Source organism: Mixophyes fleayi, chromosome 9 (assembly GCF_038048845.1).
Source record: "Mixophyes fleayi isolate aMixFle1 chromosome 9, aMixFle1.hap1, whole genome shotgun sequence".
Taxonomy (NCBI): domain Eukaryota; kingdom Metazoa; phylum Chordata; class Amphibia; order Anura; family Limnodynastidae; genus Mixophyes; species Mixophyes fleayi.
Genome location: NC_134410.1, coordinates 51393984 through 51413853, shown reverse-complemented (window position 1 = coordinate 51413853; position 19870 = coordinate 51393984). Strand labels below are relative to the sequence as shown.

Below are 19870 nucleotides of genomic sequence, written 5' to 3'. Positions count from 1 at the left end.
GGGCTCTCCTTCACTGCTAGCTAATTACAAGCATTTGCTCACTATTGATGAAGACAGAAGAAAAAAAATATATATACACACACACACACACACACACGGACACACACATTTTTTTTATATATATATATATATAAATATATATATTTATATATATATATATATATATATATATATATATATATATATATATATATATATTATTTATTTAAATAATGTGATAAACCTGATTTTTAGAGTCTTTTGTACACTTTAACTATATTTGAAGCGTGTCTTTTTGTGCAACTTTGGTAGAATGGGCAGGGGTCTACATATACTGGGACCACTGGGATGGCAAAGCTGCCACTCTCTGGGTCTAAAGCTTGCTCATCACTATAACCCAGATAGGTCAAAAGGTATCCAGCACTTACAGTTTCCCCACCAGAGAGTCCCAGTTAACCATTGTTATAGTGGAAACCAGCCCAAACTGTTTGACTATTTGGGGGTGGAGAGTTTGTCTCGCTGTCCGTTTTTACATTTTTTATTATCGGCAGCATCTGTGGTTTAACTGGAAATAACGTGCAGATCACAGATGCTGATGACTCATTAATATCTGGTTGGACACATACGTAGTAATTTGATTTACAAATCACTGTATGCATGATTCCTTCAAAGTCCAATCTGGTGACAGAAAATGTATTGCAGGGAATTACAATATTCCACTTTGGAAAACACTCTGTGTGTCCCTAAAGCGGCAGCATGTACAAGAAAAATGAAGTCACCTTACATTAAAAGAGAGTTACAGACCACCAACTGTAATTGTATGCTATCACAATAATTAGTACTTAAATTCTACCCACTCTGTACATTTTCTTGATGTTGATACAGTCTCTTGACTCTTGTCAAACAGTGTAGAGTTTACTATGTTGGAATACAGAAGGAAAATCTATTACTTTACTTTTAAGACTCTATAGTGGCAGTCATCCAATGTCATTAGGTCACATTTCACAGAGATGCAATGGAAAAGGTATCTTTGTTATCACAGATTAGATGAAAGTTTTATAACTCGTCACAGATGCAGTGATATCGGTGTCAAAATCTGCATACTGGGCAATATGACCTCATGTGTGGCATGTCAGAAAGTGCTCCAATAAATAGAATTTGGATCACTTTCAGGCATGTCCTTAATTGGAATGGATCCTGTCCTGTCCTTTGTCACTCAGGCTGAATGCCAGGATTAGCTATAAAAGTATAGCTAAAGCCAGAAACAGTGCCGGAACTACCATTGGGGCAGTAGATGCGGTGCACCGGGGCCCTTGGAGATATTGGGGCCCACTGCATGGGGAACTGGCGAGCTGTGGGCACTGGTTCCCTCCTTCCTGCTTCCGTGCACCGGGGACCACAGCTCACTAGTTCCGTCTCTGGCCATAAATAACACCAAATGAGGCTGACCCCTGTTGAAGACACATATAGCACAAATTAACAAAAAGAGGAAGAAATATTTACTTGTTATTTTAATTTTGTAACACTGATTACACTGAAAGTAAGTGTGTAACCTATTCAATATACTGCAGGAGAACCTCAGTGGCGCACGCAGGGGGGGTTTCTGAGTCTCTAGATACCCCCACCTGCGCTAACTAAGTGGCCACTATTCTATACAGCAGCCGCGGCTCTGTCAAAGAAGCATCCGTGGCGGTGCTGTATTGTATACAGCACCGCCGCAGACGCTTCTTAGACAAAGCCGCGGCTGCTGTATAGGACAGCGCTGGCGAAACAGCAGCTCTCTCTGGGGTTTTTTTTTTGTTTTTTATGGGGGTCGGCGGGGGGAAACCCCCCCCCCCCCGACAATCCTCCGTGCGCCGCTGAACCTTATCATTATATATCACTCTCCCGGAATGTGAACCTTATCATTATATATCACTCTCCCGGAATGTTCGGGAGACTCCTGATTTTCTGGGAGTCCTCCCGGACTCCCGGGAGAGCAGATAATTCTCCCGGATCCCAGACAGCTCTGTATAATTAAATGGAGGGGGCCTGCTCCCTGTTTTTAATTTGGTTCAAAATACTGATGACAGTTTGGGGGCGGGGCATGAAGAATTGTGCCATTAGCCCCACCCCAACATCAGCATTGTGAGCTACACACCCACCTGCCCCCTGGACCTCCCATGAAACAACTTGCCCATGTTAGCATGTGTGTTATATATATATTTATTATACATTAAGGAGTTTTACACCATTCTGAGGGTTATATGATACCACCCCAGTGGCGCAAGCAGAGGGGGTTTCTGGGTCTCCAGAAACCCCTACCCTCCGCTAAAGAAGTGCCCCTGTACTATCCAGCAACCGCGGCGCTGTCAAACAAGCGTCCGCTTTCGCTTTTTGTTCTTTTTTTGGGGAGGGGGGGCTTATAAATCCTGCATGCGCCCCTGCACCTAAACCAGACTAGTAGGTCAGCAGGGCAACTATTTCACTTATATTAGAAGCCTCTATGGCGTAGCCTCACAAGCACTAAAACAGAGCAAAATTCCTCTTAACTAAATTATATTTCTCTGCAGATTATGTCCTCTGCAATATTTAATCTTTGTTTCTGTAAGACTAAATCAAGCTGTAAAGTGTTTAAATCAGTTTGGTTGCAGTCTAAATACCAGGAGGTTAGTTAGCAAGATAAGGCTTGCGATGATACCCTAAAGAGATGATAGCAGCTTGAAAAATAAAATTTGCATGCAGATACAGGTCATGTCTCGACAAAGTCAGGCACAATACCGGGTATAAATCGCAATCTACAAATTTCATTCATTTATTGTTTATATAACATCAGACTATTCTTGAAAGGAATTATCCTTCATACTTAATTGATTTTGTACAAGAGACACTCAGGATAAAAGAACAGAGAAGCCCTTTCATTTTCGAACAGACCAAAAGAAGAAAAGACTTCCATACATTTATTTGGAAAGCCTAAAAACCTTTCTCATGTTAAAATAACTAAAAAAGACAAATAATTCCCATGTAATCACTTACCAAAGAGCCCCCTTTCATTTTAGGTCATTGCACGTTGTAAGAAAAAATGGTTGACAATAATGGGCAATGTGATCATGTGACATTGAAAGAGTTTGAGACGCTTTATCATCAAACATTTCTGAGGTTCATTTTAAAATGAAACCACAGCATCTGACCAAATGCTGCTTCCAAACACTGACCAAGAAAAGGCTATATCGCACCAGGGGATGCTGTAGTTTAGAGTGTATTTTAGTGGAGGAAGTTAGACAGCACAATGTTTTTGGGCTACTAAGATATTATAATTTGAGTCCATAATGGAAAAAGGTTAATACATTCCATACAACTATATTTAGCTATTTCTTAAGTGAGGTAATAGACAATCATCTTGATGTCTGAGTTAGTAAATCAGACACAGATTATTGTTACTTTGCTGTCATTTCCTGCCTTAATAAAGAATTTTCCAAAAGGATAATATTGGATTGCAAAAATAATTACAGACAGTATAAGCTAATATATCTAATAAAGTCAAATACAGTATGTATGAAATGGTCCATTGAGAGATCCAAAAAAAAGAAAGACTCTATAATATTAACATTTATTACTCAAGTAAACAGATTAAGCACATCATTAATAAGCATTGTATTCTTTACAATACTACTATGCTACTCCTTATTAGCTCATTTATTTAAAGATAAACCTATGGTAGCATAATATAGTTCAAATTTTGTAAAACATAGAGGTTTAATTGTTCACTCTGATATGTGTATTGTAAAATTATATTTTTAGCATTAACGAAATCAGGTACATTCCTTCTCCTTTCTTGCTGCAATAGTAATTCCTCCATCAGACTATCACCCTAATGATGGGACTACTTCTAAGGTCCATGTGGTTTTATGCAAGTGAGAATAAGGGAGTTGTCTATCTCATTAAGCGTCCTTGTCATCTGGGATATGTCAGGCTGTAAGATCAAGACCCAATTGTCTGAACATAGAATTAAGTTCAGGGGGTATATTTACTAAACTGCGGGTTTCAAAAAGTGGAGCCTACAACAACCAATCAGATTCTAGCTGTCATTTTGTAGAATGTACTAAATAAACGATAGCTAGAATCTGATTGGTTGCTATAGGCAACATCTCCACTTTTTCAACCCTGAAGTTTAGTAAATATAGCTCAGGAGTTACACCTCAAGTAAATATTAATCTTTTGTGGCTAAAAATTGGTTGTATTCTAAACATATCATGGCTCAATTATGTTGTCAGATTAGAGAGGAAATACAGACACCTGATGTGGGGTGGAGGTAGGAAAGACAAAAATTTACTCCTCAGATCTGACGCCAAATAGATTTATAAATTAAGTATGTTTCCCCAAAGGTTTAAATCAACAATTTAGTCTGAGCTGCATTTTCTAAACTATTCTCTCTTGTAATACAGAGGGTACAATCATGTGATTAATGTGCAATGTGGTGAATGTTTTACTATGTGCTATTTAGTGTATTCTATATTATTTAGTTAACCAACATTATGGTTGTTCTTCTACAGGAATAAGTTATAATTTTTACTATTAACTGTGGCTTGAACAACAATCCACATACTGGTTAGACTAATAATCAGCACCGTTATTAGTCTGTGATTGCTTATTAAATCTGCCATGGACACTGTTACCTGATATAAAGCATAATTGTTTTTATGAGGTAATGTGTAACTGCTGTCATCAACGAATGGATGTTGATTTCTAAATCTGTATGTAAAAATTTGACATTATATATTTGTAAGTAGATACTCAACTTTAATATTGGTGGTATAAATATTCACCTGTTTGTCATTCAAATACCTGTTTATTATTTATATTTTAGGCCATATCGATTGGCTCTTAATAGTCATGTGAGACCACTAAATTATCATATATAGCTCTATATAGTGCCTTTGTACTGTGAAATTGTTATACCTGTAGGATGAAATACCCTGGTTAGATGAAAATATGAAATCTGTAGAATAGATTATGATGGTCAGATAAAACAGCAACAATAGCAAAATACCCTCTTTAAAAACAATGGATTTCCAGCACTGGAAAGACTCTTGGGGCTAGATTTACTAAGCTGCAGGTTTGAAAAAGTGGGGATGTTGCCTATAGCAACCAATCAGATCTCAGCTTTCATTTATTTAGTACTATCTACAAAATGACAGCTAGAATCTGATTGGTTGCTATAGGCAACATCCCCACTTTTTCAAACCCGCAGCTTAGTAAATCTAGCCCTTGGCCTCATTTTGAGTCGGATGCAATTTACACTGAAATCATAAGTGTAAGTTGCATCCTGTAATTTACATAGTATTTAGAGTGGCAGGGATCCTTAGATCCGTGTGACTTAGAACACGCCTCTCTCTCTGCCTTATGGGCGGAGTGTATCACGCACAGTGCCCTAGAAAGCAGATAAATAAAAAAATAAAAAACAAAAAATAAAAAAAATTTCCCCCTCCCCCATCCCAAACAACACAAGGATTGGTTATGCTGTTTGGGAAGGGGTGCACAAATTATTTTAAAAAATGTAATTATTTTGTACTTTGTTTTTTAATACAGAAAGGTATCTTGCACCAGCTGAAAGCACCCGCAAAAGACACGTCTCCTAGAGACCTGTCTGCGGTTGCTTTCAACTCAAAATAGCGTTTAAAGAGCGTGAACACGCCTTTAGATCGCTAGGCTCGCACACTACCTCTCCCGTTACACCTCTCTAAGAGCAGAGAGGTGCAACGGGGACATCCATCTCAGTCGGAGTGCAAACTGAGAGGATTCATTGGCCAAAAGTGCTTTTTGCACTGAACAAAAGGACTTGCGTCCGACTCTAAATAAGGCCCTCAGTGAACAGTCAGACATTAGTGTAATGGCAGGACGGATAATACTATTACCTTGTGATGACCATTCTGGTTCCAAACTCAATAAGGCAGAAACTTAGATATTAACTGATGGGGTGATTCCTTTATGTCTATTTATTTCCCAGAAACAATCTAAATTGTACTATTTCAAGAGGGCTCTATGGGGCCAATTCTATTTACATGAGGGACTCACAGAATCACACAGTAGAATCACACGTTATGTTTCCATGTGATATTTAGGTAATGATCTTTGGTCCTTTTTTTTCTTGTACCTCATAAAGCACAAATGAGCGATATTATCATTAACATAATTAAGTGGGAAGGGTGAAGGTGTGTCCACTGTAGAGTGAAACAGATGCCTTTGAGGCTGCATATTTTAAATTTTTAGCTATATAGGGATTGTTTTATTACAAGTGGAGAGTGGTCCTACACATGTGCATTGCACGTGCTTCATTAGTATCACCCTATGTCTTACAAAACACTTTTATATTCCGTTGCTTGAGTAGTAATGGGTGGAGCCATGTTTTCATAAGAGCAGTGTTTGGTAGGGATGGGACAAGTGAGGATGGTAAATAATAAAAGATTAATTAGTGACTTTATATACAGTGCCTGTTATGTTTTATTACATATTTCTGTTTGTGGCCCAATTACATTAGGTAATACAATGCTTAGTCTAGTATGGTCCTTTATATATACTTCATAATCAGTGTTAGAGATGGGTCCTACAGCTATTACATGTCTTTCTTTAGACCTTGCATACCGGATTAGTCCACACAACAGATACCTGTCAATGTGTGCAGCTGGCAGGCCCACTTCTAATGCCAGTGGATGCTTTCATCCATTGGTTTGTGAAGAAACGTTCAATTTCATATCTTCCTTTGAGGGATCTAATGTTACAGCACTAAATATGGAACATCCCTGGATGCTTTAATCCCTTTTTTCCTTCTCTAACTTACCTAGCAGACAGACAATTTAAAATACAAAATGCAGGCGCTAAGAAAGTAACACTTCTGCTAAATTCTAATTTGAGTCATTGACCCAAACACTGAATAACCAGAACTAGGTTATAGCATGTAAGGCCACCTTAACAGGGAAGAAAGGGGCAAGGAATTATTCATAATAAGGTGCTTAAATAATGAAGTGGTCGTCTACTGTTAACACATCCCTTACTGCAGGGTATAACAGAGCCTAATTCTTACCGGTGGCTAGCATATAGATTTCCTCCAGCCACATAGATCTCAATCACTTTCCTTTACCTTAATATTGATGTATTTAGCTGTCAACACAACAGCAGTTGAAGAACTGATAAGAAGACTAGAGATCACAGAAAGGGTAAAAGTCATAAGCACTAACATCCCCAGAAAAGTTGCCAAAGCAAATGTAAACTAGAGACCCAGATGTTGACAACTAGCTACAGCATTCCCCATACCTCATAATTTATCACACTTACTGCAGAACAGCCAGGTGTTTTTCCACAAACAATGTAACATGCCACAAGCTCAAAGGAGATTATAATTAGTACAAAACACATTCTTGTAATACAGATTGGTAGGTATTGCAGACCTGTTTCTTCGGTCAGCTGAAAGAGTTTAATCAATCTCTGATGTTTGTCATTATTCAAATAAAGCTTCGAATTGAAACTGTTGTTGCCTAGTTTGTTGGCTGCACACAGTGCTACAGGAAGCGTATCCTGAATAATGACTTGTATACCTCTTCTTGCTGTTGCCTCATCCAATAGTGCATATCATTTTACACCGACAAAGCATCCAAAATCACAGTTTTCTCTCTTATTAATGATTGCAAAGTTAAAAATTGATGTTCAGAAGGTTATATCTACATACTGAAATTATCAGCTTATTTACCTGTCAAACTCTGTGTATTGAACTATAGTCACAGACCTGCACTAGACCCATGGATAGAAAAGGCAGAGGAGATCTGGAAATGTAAGAGAAATGAGCGATCTGGAAATGAAAGAATTTAATGTTTCATTGTGGCACAGATTTAGGCTCTTTTTACATATGATCTGGCTGTTTCCTAATGTTGTCATTCCTCTGGACACTAGACATTACTTTTCTAAACACCAGCTGCTCCTTCCCTGCAAGTCACACAATAGAAATGTGCCTATTGGGTCTGATGGATGAACATGTCCCTTTCAGCATACCCTCTCTCCATGGTTCAAGTTCATTAATGGCTCCACTACATTATTTAATGGATAGACTGAAGGTTATTTACTAACACTGTTGAAAAGAGCAAATCTGCAGTAAAACCATGGCAGCCAATCAGAAGTTTGCTTTCAATGTATCATTAGCAAAAGACAGATGGAAGCTAATTGCTGATTTGTTGCTATGCTTGTAAGGTAAATTTTCACCTTTGAGCAATATTAGTAAATAACCCTACTGTGTTCATAATTATGTTTTCACAAACTGACCTGATGGCTTTATATAAATGTGTTTCTTTTGTTACAATGCAATGTGTGTTGAATGGGTGGTGTGTGTGTCCACCTCTTATATATTGTCATTCTTAAAAAAGCTTAAGTAAAATGTTTGAACATATTTTATTATAGTTTCATCTAATGAGAACTCCACCTGACCGCGAGAGAGACAATGGGCCCGAGTCAATAAGGAGAGCAAAACATAAAAAAGGAGTAAAATTTGCACCTGGGCAAAACCATGTTGCATTGGAGGGGGGTAAATCTAAAATGTGTGGACAGATTTATAGTTGGGATAGGACATGTCCTAGATCAACTTTAAATTTCAGTGTAATAATAAAGCTGTCAAGTATTTGTGTGCTACATAAAAAAACAGCCAGTATTTAACTTATGTGCAAAATAATAAACTGATTTGCACCCCTTCAATTGTAACATGGTTTGTTCCAGAGAACATTTGCTCCTTTTTTGCCTTAATGACTCAGGCCCAATGTGTTTGAGCAAATGCACAACTTCTTTGTCATGCGAGTAATCTATCAAGCGTTATATATAGAAAAAATATTGTATACTTACTTTAAATACAAACATTTACAATATGGACTTAGATTGGTTTAACTGCACTCTTGACGGGATTAAAAAAAATGAAAATAAGCCATATGTTTCATAAATTGCCCTGGAATCATAATTTGTCAACTCTTCTTATGTGACAGTTGTTGCTTAGAGTTTGAAAATAAATTGGAAATAAAGTCACTGTACGTTCTCTTTACTTATCACATTCACAATCATGTTTAGATTGTTAACTAACCAGACTGTAGATCCAGAACCACTTAACTTTTTTTTTTGTTTAAATACTGTTTTAACCTATGCAGTGAACTGTTCATGCAGGAGACCACCCAGTAGGTTGAAACATTTCCTTTGTTAACTTTTGAAAAGCACAATTAAAGAACAGTTATGTACAACCACTGTCTTCTCTTAAAAACTTGGCAAATCTGCTTGTATTTAAAAGCATTTACAACCATGGTTCATCTACCTCAGGTAACGGGCAGTTACATTGTCCATTTCTATGAAAAGATGGATAGTTTCCACAAAAGGGGAAACAAAAATGGCCAAACTCTGGTGGGAGTGGGACATACTCTTCGGATTGTTTAGAAATCTAACTGACTGATGGATTTGACTAATATCTATGAATGACACGCTAGAGCTTAGAGACACATTTGCACGTCAATAACCTACACATCTTTGTTGCTACACAGTTGTAGTGTTTTTCACTGTGATGGCTGATACGTGTTTTAAATGGGTTTTTACCTTGATATGACTTCACCTTATTGGCTTGTACATGCTCTCCTACAACATTAATTAAATATCATCAAGCAGACTTGTTCACTTCTGTTATCCTGGGATACAACAAAAAGTGCTCTCAGCTACTATTGTATCTAATACAGAGAGCACAAAAGAAAACTAACTCTAATTGTATAAAACATGGCCAAAAATGCATACTGAAGCCAGAAAGAAAGTACAATGGTTTGGGCAAAGGCTGAATAGCGTATAATAGGATATGTATCTTGTGCATACTGCCACAAGAAATAATATAGTAATTATGTAATAAAAAAACACAAACAGGGTCAGATAGATTCAATACCATGCAAGACACCACTGAACATCGCCTCGCTGTTCGGATGTGTATTTTGCCGGCTATCACAGTAAGTATTCTCAGTTCATTTTTCTGCCCACCTCTATGGGACTTGAGGAAAAATGAGCAGAGATTTCCTGCAAAAAAATCTGTGGGCTGTTCCCGAAAACACATTGCGTCACCTTGCGTTGAATTTAATCTGCCCCATAGACAGCACTGTAGTACAATCGTCAGCATTGTTGCCTCACAATGCTAGGGTTATGAGTTCGATCCTTGGCCTTATGTGTATGGATTTTGTATGTTCTCGGCTGGTTTTCCCCTCACACTTTAAAGACATACATAACAGGTTAATTGGCTGCTGATTAAAATGGACCCTATCGTGTGTGCTTGTGTATTAGGACATTTAGACTGTAAGCACCAAATAGGCATGGACTGATGTAAGCGACAAATACTCTATGTACAGCTTTGTTTAATATGGAGGTGCAATATAAATAAATTATAATATAGATAATAAAAACTAAAAGCAAAAATTGTTTACTGACATATAATACAATATCTATAATATAAAAGCCTAGTGGCGTGTGTAAGTCTGTGTGAGTGTGTGTCTGAAAAAAAACCAAAACAAGCTGCAGCGCCACCTGCTGGGCGGAGTTATACACTGACCTACTAAATTCTTAGTGTGTGTGGAAAAAACTCAGAAAGGGCTGAAAGGGCTATACTAAGATGTTTTTAATTTGTTAATTTAATTTGTTAATTGTTAAAAGTGTTTATAAAGATTTAAAAAAAATATATATATATTTCTTGAAGGAGAAGTGACAGTTGGGAGTGGTTGGTGGTTGCCGGGGGTGACAGTTGGGAGTGGTTGGTGGTTGCCGGGGGTGACAGTTGGGAGTGGTTGGTGGTTGCCGGGGGTGACAGTTGGGAGTGGTTGGTGGTTGCCGGGGGTGACAGAGTGAGAGGAGTGTGATACTCAGGACCGCTGAGAGAGATCCCTGTGTCTGGATAGACATCTGGATAGATGTGGCGATAAAGATGAAGGATGAGGTGATGGAGAAAAATGATGAGGTGGTGACATGTGGACAAAACCACGTTAAAAGAGGGCGCTTACGTTGGGTAGTAACGCTCTTCCCCTGAGGAGGCCTGGGCTAGGCCCGAATGCATGACAAGAACCTTTTTAACACCTTAAGTAGCTTGATTTGACTAGAATGCATGAGTATCATGCACGGGTTAACTTGTACAGTATATGTATGATACAGTCAATACTGTAAATTATAGAAATATTAGACGTCATCAATATTTATTTTACCATATAACATTGTTGTTATACAGGTCATAGAAATCTAAGGTGATTTCTAATATATGTAATAATTTACAGAAGGAGAGGAGTTATTCCATATATTACAAAAGTTTCCCTAATGAACTCTGAAGTGATGACATTAGAACTCATCCATTATAAGCAATGGCATCAGAACTCACTGTTTATACATATATTATTATCTAGATTTTATAATTTCCTTTGTCTAGGAACAGTTTGTATTTGCAAGTGGAAACAATGGTTATAGTTATATGTCCCTCTGGTTGGAACACAGTGGTCTAATTTTCAAGATTCTGAAGTGTATGTTTTGATACAAATGACATTTTAATGAAGGGATAGATTATCTACAGCATGTCAGTCACTGTTTCTTTTTAAATTGCCTGCAACAAAGCGGTATCCGTCGTCCAGTAAGTTCCACTATGCACAATGTGACTGTGCCTGCTGCATTCACTATAAGGCTAACCAATACTTTCTCTCTCGCTCACCTACAATGGGTATGACGAGACATACTCTGCTGCACTGTAACTGCACGTACTGCTAACCATTAATTTCCCTCTCACACAATTACAACAGGAATGAGGATAATTGGTAGTTATTCCCTTTCTTTTTTTTTCTCCAAATGAGGACTTTTGTAACATGAAACAAATTCCTTTCATTTTTTGTCTATGGAATGGTAAATCTTTAAACTCAGGCGGGTGCTAATCAGATTAAAGGGTTTTATGGGAGTGAATCTTTGCTGGATGTCTAATATCTACAACTGTGCAAAAGTTACTCATTATTTACAATCCTGGGAACCTTTTTATTTAGTTGCACAGACTATGGTGACAGCCGCGCTTGAAAAGTGATTTTACAAAGTCTCTCATCTAAAACCTACTTTCTATGAAACAATTTAGTGCACTTCACTGTAGTTTACAACCAGTTTTACAGTGGATTAGGCTAAACAGCCAGCAGAGATTTTTATATAACAAGATGGAAGGTGGCTCATGGGATCTAAACAAACTAAAATGTTGCTTAGGGCTAAAGAAAACAGAAAAACAATCACAAACAAACAAACATAGGATAATCAGATTTTCTGATTTCTAAGATGTAAAAACAGACCAAACTTCATGACATAAGGGGATGGCAACAGCTTTTAGTACAGTTTCAACACCTCTAAAGCTAGTTCAAGCAGTCATGCCAAGGGCTGAAAGAAGAGAATGGCTGATATGGGAACCCCTTATCTCTCCCCGTTACGGGTAACAGCTGGGGTAGCTTTCATGTCAACTCAAGCTGCTCTTACACTGTCAGTCATAAAGAAATAATAATAATTCGATACACATTTAGATGTCATGGTGGCTTAATTAATGTGAACTTTCAATACAGTTTAAATAATTGGACACACAACAGCTGTTACAAATATCCCTTTACTGAGAAATCACTTTCCTTTTTCTTTGATTGCCAATAGGGGTTTAACACCCAAACATGCAATGAATCTAAAGAAGAGTGGTGCACAATGTGACTAAAACGTTTACTATCTGCCAAAGAAATTCAATGGAATCCTATTGTTCTTCATTTTTATTAGTTTTATTTATTCCAGGATTATTAAGGCAAATTAAGTCTTAGCCCTAATTCCGTTTTTCAATATATTTTTACCAAAGCTTGACTGTACCTCAGGCACAAAGGTGACACACTGTGCTTACAGGGGCAGCACAGTGGCCTAGTGGTTAGCACTTCTGCCTCACAGCACTGGGGTCATGAGTTAGATTCCTGATCATGGCCTTATCTGTGTGGAGTTTGTATGTTCTCCCTGTGTTTGCGTGGGTTTTCTCCGGGTGCTCCGGTTTCCTCCCACACTCCAAAAACATACTGGTAGGTTAATTGGCTGCTATCAAAAATTGACCTTAGTCTCTGTCTGTCTCCCTGTTTGTCTGTCTGTGTGTGTGAGTGTGTGTCTATATTAGGGAATTTAGACTGTAAGCCCCAATGGGGCAGGGACTGATGTGAGTGAGTTCTCTGTACAGCGCTGCGGAATTAGTGGCACTATATAAATAAATGATGATGATATGTAGTAATAAGACACAATCTAGGTCACAAGTACAGTCACTACACTCTTGAGACACCACAGAGTAGCAGCTCATGAAAAGTAGATGTATAAAAGTATATATATATATATATAAAGTATATATAGGGTATGTCTATGTGTGCAATGTCTTATGAAGAAGGATACTCAGCAGAGTCAAATTGCACTGTGAAGACATTCATAGTGTTGTGTCCTTTCTCTGCCTTGATGGTTACTCTTCATTGACCCTTATTCTCTGCTGTTCTCTGTTGGATCACATGGCAGATATATGTATATATATATATAATGCTACATACTCACAAGTGGTTGTACATCCTCCTGTGGTGTGCTATGCTCTGCCTTCCCCAAGCATCAGTGCTTGTGAATATATGCATTAATCATGATGACAAACCTCTCAGCAGATTTCACACTCAACAGAGGGACCATGGCCGCAATGAGCCAACAACGCTCCAGCGTTTGTAAAAACTGCAGTGAGCTTAGTTACTTAGCTTGTCCTAGTAATCAATACACCCCTATTTTGACAAGCACTGACACTGTTTTCACTGTTCTGTGAACATGGTGCCGGGTAACTGTCCACAGATGGACGTATTACTGTCAAGGTTATGATAGTAAAAACATTCATAAGGAAAGAAGGCACTTATATGGTACCATCCAAAACAAAGCCAGATTAGTACCAGGGAATGCACAGATACAAGCTTACATACAGAGCCATACCTGATTACCTGATTACATATATTACTTATATGGCAAACCACATTAACTCATCTATATTCAGGAAGGTCTATTAAACAACATATTATAGCCTGCTCTAGCAACCTACTCAACAGTAGAACTTAACAGCTCTTAGATCCTGGAACTCCAGCCCTACTAAAACATGTGTTCAACAGCATGACAGCTACAAAGAGGGTGACACAAGCCAATGTCTTGCAGGCCTCCTCTCAGGTCAGGAGACCGCATGAGCACACAGCTGTTCTCCATCTCTTGCACAGATGCATGATCTTACCGGACTCATGTTTCTCCAGATGTACTTTGTGGAAAAAAGTTACAGATAAGAGATGCAAATGTTTCTATTCACTGTGGAAAGAAGAAAAAAAACTTACCCGAGCTCCTTTCTCTGGAAAGCATTTGCAGCCCCCGCTGCAATCTCGTCCCGCACATGGCCCCTGATAGGTCTTCTTCCCTCCCTGTGAAAAGGAAAACATAAATATGAGATCATTTATGGCTCCCACAAACCTTACATAAATAGATTACCAGCTACATTAATAACTGTATCTCTTCATTCTGACAGTGATGTCCTGAGCTGTAATCACCCCTGACAAGTGTTTGGTAACACATGACATAAGGATATATAGAAAGCAGCCTCCCAAGAAGGGCCTTCATGGAATGTTTACTCCTCCTTAATGTATGTTTAAGAGGCTGACCTTTGTGCATAGCCCATCCGCTGATCCTATAATGCAATTGATAAAACACAGTTTTTTTCTACAGCTGGATGAGAGGTGAAAAGTGCCAAATTGTAGTAAATTAAAGAAGAATGTGTCATACAGGGCTGTCCTTTGCTTAGTTGAAACAGGTGGTTTTTGTAATCTGTATAAATACTGGTATTCATCCAAGCAAATTGTGAATGTTGTTTATGTCTATTTTACAGCCTTAAATGTAGTATCACCAGCATATACAAATATTAATCCCAATGATAGTGTAATGCTATGGTTTTATCTTAGGTCTCAGTTGAATTGAGAATTGTGAATTGCCCAGAACTGTGAAAGTGAAGGGAACTCACAATGCCCAGGAATTTTAGAGGATCAGAATGGCGGGATACATGGCTCTCCAAGGTTCAATAAATACCACTCCAACTGCTAGGAAATTAAACGAGCACAGTAGCCCGCTGAGTCGATGATGAAACCCTTGGGTGTTCAAAGTATGGCATGCAACTGTACCAAAACATATATCCCCATTGTTACAGTATTCTGCTCAGCATGCAAAGCATTAAATCAATGGAAAGAGTTATAATGGCTCTCCAATGGCATGCACGTTTCTTTTCTTAGAAGTTTATTATCTGAATTTTCTTTTTAATTGTTTGTAATTAAGTAAGCTAATTATTCCTAGTGACCTCCCTGAAACTCCCATCATTCAGACGCTATCTATGTGTGTTCAGAAGGGCCACCATTGCCCGTAAAGATCTCTTGTAGGCATGTAAGGTTGCAGACTCACAAAACAATATGTAATAAATTTAAATAAGGCAATCTTAGCCCTGGCGCCTACATGCAAGTGTGCTATGCACTATAAAACACACTGGAAGAGACAGAGTAAGCTCTCATTGTGCTTTACACATATTTTCAGGCTGTCCTCTTAATATGTTTGATAGATGCATGGGAGTGTTGAATGAATATGGTGACCATGTTGCTTTCTGCTATAAGCTGTAATTGTCTGACATAACAAGAATGGAAGCTCCTTTGTCCTGTCACGTCTTGCTGGCTCGTTGCCTTTAGGCACCTCAGATTACTAAGCAGATGAATGATGATGTATTGCACACATTCTTTTATTTTTACCTTAAGGGAAATAATACACATTTTATTATAAGAGAAATGGATACTGTTTCATTATCGCCACTAGAGCCATAAATAAAAAAATGCTAGTAAAAATAATAATAATAATAATAATAATATTAATAAGAATAATAATAGAAATAAAAATAATAGTAAATTATAATAATAGCAATAATAATAATAATAATAATAGTAATAATAATAATAATTCCATTCTTATTTTTTTTTTACTTTAGTAATTTGTGGGGGGGAAAAAATAGGTGATGGAGACAAAATAGGCCATAAACATGATACTAGTATCAATCTGTCTAATTTTGAAAATAATAATACTATAATAAACTTTTAGATATCATTAACATCTTATCTGCACATTATCTGCCATCATTGGGGGCCAATTACAATGCACACCCTACGGGATGTAGCCAAAATGGCGAAACCATACTGTCGACAATCAGAATGTCGACACAGTTAAAATGTTGACATTGTGGCTGTCGACAGGTTGTAATGTCGACAGACAGCATTAACTTATAAGCAGCAATGCCGGCACTACCGCCAGCACAACATAACAAAACATAAACAGAAGAACTTTTAAAAAATAAAAAGTGTCAATAAAAAAAAAAAAAGAATTAAACAGTATGCCCCTCCCCCAAACATTTTAATCCTAGTGCTGCCAGCCTAGGCTGTACTAGCAAAATCAGGGAACCAAAAAGCTTGGGGTAACAACACCAGGCTTTGCCAGCCAGGACTGGTGGCACTATAGCAGGGGAACTCGTAGCGTGGGGTCTCAGTGCCATAATTACAACCAGTGCTTTTTTTCCCATTGAACGCTGGGAATGGCGTTCCGGCACCTTTCTTTTTTACTTTTTTTTTTCTCCGCGGTGCTGCTACAGTGCAGCACCGGATCTGTGTGTGTGTGTGTGTGTCCTGCTTTAATTGGCCGGAAGCAGGGCAGCGGGAGGAGCAGCGATCGAACTAAGAAGATTGAAAAGAAGTATGCAAAGAAGGTAAGTAATACTGACTACAGAAAGCGGGAAGGGGCGAAAGTAGAAGAGGGCTACAGAAAAACAAAGGGCGAGCAGAAAGAAGGCTACAGAATAAAGGGGGAGCAGAAAGAGGGCTACAGAAAAACAAAGGGCGAGCAGAAAGAAGGCTACAGAATAGAGGGGGAGCAGAAAGAAGGCTACAGAATAGAGGGGGAGCAGAAAGAGGGCTACAGAATAGAGGGGGAGCAGAAAGAAGGCTACAGAATAGAGGGGGAGCAGAAAGAAGGCTACAGAATAGAGGGGGAGCATAAAGAAGGCTACAGAATAGAGGAGGAGCAGAAAGAAGGCTACAGAATAGAGGGGGAGCAGAAAGAAGGCTACAAAATAAAAGGGGAGCAGAAAGAAGGCTACAGAATAAAGGGGGAGCAGAAAGAGGGCTACAGAATAGAGGGGGAGCAGAAAGAAGGCTACAGAATAGAGGGGGAGCAGAAAGAAGGCTACAGAATAAAGGGGGAGCAGAAAGAAGGCTACAGAATAGAGGGGGAGCAGAAAGAAGGCTATAGAATAGAGGGGGAGCAGAAAGAGGGCTACAGAATAGAGGGGGAGCAGAAAGAAGGCTACAGAATAGAGGGGGAGCAGAAAGAAGGCTACAGAATAGAGGGGGAGCAGAAAGAAGGCTACAGAATAAAAGAGGAGCAGAAAGAAGGCTACAGAATAAAGGGGGAGCAGAAAGAGGGCTACAGAATAGGGGGGGAGCAGAAAGAGGGCTACAGAATAGAGGGGGAGCAGAAAGAAGGCTACAAAATAAAAGGGGAGCAGAAAGAAGGCTACAGAATAAAGGGGGAGCAGAAAGAGGGCTACAGAATAGAGGGGGAGCAGAAAGAAGGCTATAGAATAGAGGGGGAGCAGAAAGAGGGCTACAGGATAGAGGGGGAGCAGAAAGAAGGCTACAGAATAGAGGGGGAGCAGAAAGAAGGCTACAGAATAGAGGGGGAGCAGAAAGAAGGCTACAGAATAAAAGAGGAGCAGAAAGAAGGCTACAGAATAAAGGGGGAGCAGAAAGAGGGCTACAGAATAGAGGGGGAGCAGAAAGAAGGCTATAGAATAGAGGGGGAGCAGAAAGAGGGCTACAGAATAGAGGGGGAGCAGAAAGAAGGCTACAGAATAGAGGGGGAGCAGAAAGAAGGCTACAGAATAGAGGGGGAGCAGAAAGAAGGCTACAGAATAGAGGGGGAGCAGAAAGAAGGCTACAGAATAAAGGGGGAGCAGAAAGAGGGCTACAGAATAAAGGGGGAGCAGAAAGAGGGCTACAGAACAAAGGGGGAGCAGAAAGAGGGCTACAGAATAAAGAAGGGGAGCAGAAAGAGGGCTACAGAAAAAGGAGGGAGGTGGAAAGAGAGGGCCACAAAAAAACCAGGGTGCAGAATAGGGGTGAGAATAGCTAGCGGCCATATGTGAGAAAAGTTGGTAGGCAGCCGCAGCAGGGGACATGTCAGTGTGTAACAGGTGAGTGATGTCCAGTTGTTATGCTTGTTTTATTAAATTAACATATGGGGCCTCCCCTCTAGATATCCTGCGTTTACTCCATCAGTCATCTGGACTGCAGCCTTGCCAGACAACCAGGAGGAGGTAGGAGTTATTATTTTATTTTACAATTGTCAAGTGTGTGAGGGGCAAGGAAGGGAGTAAATTTATGCGTATATATATATATATATATATATATATATATATATATATATATATAATTTTTTTTCATAAAAGATTAATAAGACGTGAATTCCGGCACCTTTTTTTTTTTTACAAAAAAAGCACTGATTACAACCAATCACAGGCCGGTCAGCATGGGGCTGAATTCCCTACCAACATTAGCATACCCATGGTTGGCTGGGCATGCTGGCACTTGGACAAACAAAAAAGTATCAGATAAGCCTAATTATACATGCTCTTTGGTATGCAGCCACCCTATTTAGGTATTGCACCCCCAGACAGGTGCCAAACAATTTGGAGTCAGCCCAATGTTTTTTGTATGAACAATATATAACATGTGTGATGGTGTCACTGGGATTCTTTCTAACCGCCATACGCCTTATATACCTTGTACCAGGGGCGTATCTAGAGAATACTGCTACCCGGGGCGATGTAGGGGGGGGGGCGGTTTAGGCCCCGCCCCCTTTTTGACATCTGAGGCTGCCGGCGGCTGCATACTATGTGCAGGTCCGTTCAGCAGTGACAGGCAGGGACAGTGTGCTGCCCGGATGCTCTGATTGTGTTTAAAACACAATCAGAGCGGCCGGGCAGCACGCTGGCCCTGCCTGTCACTGCTGAACGGACCTGCACATAATGTGCAGCCGCCGGCAGCAAGCCCCTGCTAGGGGAGGCGATCGCCCCGATCGCCCCCCCCGGATCCGCCACTGCCTTGTACACCACCCAATCATATGTTTATTGTCCATTATATAGAAGGTGCTGCATCCAGGCAGTCATTAATGCTATAACCTGTATTCCAGTGTATAGAGGATGCACCTTTTCCCTGGCACTGACAAATCTTTTCTTTGTACCCCTGCATTCTATATATAATCATTTTGGCCACATCTCCCTCTTTGATAAGTAGATTTACATGATGTTACTACACACTTAGCATAGACCAGTGGTTTCCAAACTGTGTCCTGTGGCTCCCTGGGGTGCCGCGGCAATCTCACAGGGGTGCCTCAGCCAGGGCCGTTTGTACGCAAGGCAGGAGACTTCTTGGTAAATATTTTGGCTTAGGGGTGCCTTAAAAAAATTATGGAGACCCTAAGGGTGCCTCACACTGAGACGGTTTGGGATCCACTGGCATAGACTAAAATCCACCATTAACAGATGCTCAGCAATAGATAGCACTTTACATAGCACAGGGCCTTAAGTAGTGATGCCAACCCTTTAAAATATGTTTTACTGATATTGATCACTGACAACATTTTACTGATACCTTATATATTAAATGTAATAATAGTAGTGCATGGATCAGAGGTCAGTGCAGTAGTGCAGCAGGGGGTTCATAGTTTTTACTGTTTTATTCCTGCTAATGGGGAAATGTTA

The 19870-nt window shown here is 39.4% G+C and overlaps 1 protein-coding gene across 4 annotated transcripts in view; it reads right to left on the bottom strand.

Annotated features, from left to right (window-relative positions):
* Window positions 1-19870, bottom strand: part of COL4A6 (collagen type IV alpha 6 chain) — a 222775-nt gene that overhangs the window by 140773 nt on the left and 62132 nt on the right. For all 4 annotated transcript variants that reach the window (XM_075184345.1, XM_075184348.1, XM_075184346.1 and 1 more), the window contains exon 4: window positions 14370-14453. In XM_075184345.1, the coding sequence (XP_075040446.1) occupies window positions 14370-14453 (84 nt within the window). The remainder of the gene's footprint in view (window positions 1-14369; window positions 14454-19870) is intronic.